Source organism: Charadrius vociferus, unplaced genomic scaffold (assembly GCF_000708025.1).
Source record: "Charadrius vociferus isolate BGI_N301 unplaced genomic scaffold, ASM70802v2 scaffold1171, whole genome shotgun sequence".
Classification (NCBI taxonomy): domain Eukaryota; kingdom Metazoa; phylum Chordata; class Aves; order Charadriiformes; family Charadriidae; genus Charadrius; species Charadrius vociferus.
Window position 1 is genome coordinate 88,040 of NW_009646862.1, and position 2,158 is coordinate 90,197.

Consider the following 2,158-nt stretch of genomic DNA (forward strand, 5'->3'; position numbering starts at 1 on the left):
TGCGGCTCGAAAGAGCCAGTCACTATCCTGACTGTCATTTTGGATGCCGACTTAACGAAAATGACACCAAAGCAGAGGATTGAACTCTTAAACAGAATGAGAAGCTTCTCGGAGGTGGAACTTCATAACATGAAGTTGGTTCCTGTTGTAAATAACAGACTCTTCGACATGTCAGCCTTCATGGCTGGACCGGGAAATGCAAAGAAGGTGGTGGAAAATGGGGCCTTACTCTCATGGAAACTTGGATGTTCTCTGAGCCAAAACAGTGTCCCCAACATCAGCAAGGTGGAAGCTCCAGCTAAGGAAGGAACCATGTCTGCCCGCCTTGGCTACCCTGTTGTTGGCTGGCACATTGCTAACAAGAAACCTCACCTCCCAAAGAGGATGCGGCGGCAGATTAATGCCACCCCTACGCCTTTGACTGCCATCGGGCCGCCCACCACTGCCGCGCAAGAACCGCCGACCAGGATCGTCCCCACCCCAACGTCACCCGCCATCGCACCTCCCACGGAGACGACGGCACCCCCCGTCCGGGAGCCCATACCGCTTCCAAGGAAGCCTACGGTCACCATCAGAACAAGGGGCCCCATCGTCCAGACGCCCACTCTGGGACCGATCCAGCCAACCAGGGTAGCAGAAGGCACCGGCACGGCCTCTGTACCAATTCGCCCCACGATGCCCGGGTACGTAGAGCCCACGGCAGTGATCACACCGCCCACAACTACCACCAAGAAACCCAGAGTCTCCACTCTGAAGCCAGCCACGCCGTCCACAACGGATTCCTCCACTGCGACGACGCGAAGGCCTACTCGAAGACCCAAAACACCCCGTCCAACAAAGCCTCCCAGCACAACCAGATCCCCCATCTCCAAGCTGACAACAGCCTCCCCGCCGACCCGTCTACGCACAACAGCTAGCGGGATTCCCCGGCCCTGGGAGCCAAACGAGCCACCCAAGTTGACGAACCACATTGACAGGGTCGATGCGTGGGAGGGCACTTACTTTGAGGTTAAAATACCGTCAGATACCTTCTACGACAAGGAAGATACCACCACTGACAAACTGCAGCTGACCTTGAAGCTGAAGGAGCAGCAGATGATAGAGGAGAATTCGTGGGTGCAGTTCAACAGCACCAGCCAGCTCATGTACGGCATGCCGGACCACAACCACATCGGGAAGCATGAGTACTTCATGTACGCGACCGACAAAGGCGGGCTTTTTGCTGTGGATGCTTTCGAAATCCACGTCCACAAACGCCCACACGGAGACAAGTCTCCGGTGAAGTTCAAGGCCAGGCTGGAAGGGGACCACAACGCGGTGGTGAATGACATCAATAAGAAGATCATGCTGGTGAAGAAGCTGGCTCTGGCGTTTGGCGACAGAAACAGCAGCACCATCACAGTGCAGGACATCAGCAAAGGCTCCATCGTAGTGGAGTGGACGAACAACACGCTGCCCCTGGAGCCCTGTCCCCGGGAGCAGATCCGGACTTTGAGCAAAAAAATTGCAGATGACTCTGGCGGGCCAAGCCTGGCTTTCTCCAACGTCTTGCAGCCCGAGTTCAAGCCTCTGAACGTGTCGGTGGTGGGCTCTGGCAGCTGCAGGCACATCCAGTTCATCCCCGTGACTAAGGATGGAAGGGTGATCTCAGAGGCGACGCCGACAGTGGTGGCAGGCAAAGACCCGGAGAAGAGCAGCGAGGACGATGTGTACCTGCACACCGTCATCCCTGCCGTGGTGGTGGCTGCCATCCTCCTCGTGGCCGGCATCATCGCCATGATCTGCTACCGCAAGAAGAGGAAAGGGAAGTTGACCATTGAAGACCAGGCCACCTTCATAAAGAAAGGCGTGCCCATCATCTTCGCCGATGAGCTGGACGACTCCAAGCCTCCGCCATCCTCCAGCATGCCCCTCATCCTCCAGGAGGAGAAAGCCCCGCTGCCCCCACCGGAGTACCCCAACCAGAACATGCCGGAGACCACGCCGCTCAACCAGGACACCATCGGGGAGTACACGCCGCTGCGGGACGAGGATCCCAACGCGCCGCCCTACCAGCCTCCCCCCCCCTTCACCGCACCCATGGAGGGGAAAGGCTCCCGCCCGAAGAACATGACCCCGTACAGGTCCCCGCCACCCTACGTCCCCCCTTAATGAACGG

At 58.0% G+C, this 2,158-nt stretch overlaps 1 protein-coding gene across 1 annotated transcript in view; it reads left to right on the top strand.

The window, feature by feature from the left end:
* Window positions 1-2,151, top strand: part of DAG1 (dystroglycan 1 (dystrophin-associated glycoprotein 1)) — a 16,679-nt gene extending 14,528 nt beyond the window's left edge. Inside the window, exon 2 of the mRNA XM_009894361.1 lies at window positions 1-2,151. This exon is cut by the window's left edge and continues 255 nt beyond it. Coding sequence (XP_009892663.1) covers window positions 1-2,151 — 2,151 coding nt within the window.
* The last annotated feature ends 7 nt before the right edge of the window (window positions 2,152-2,158 follow it).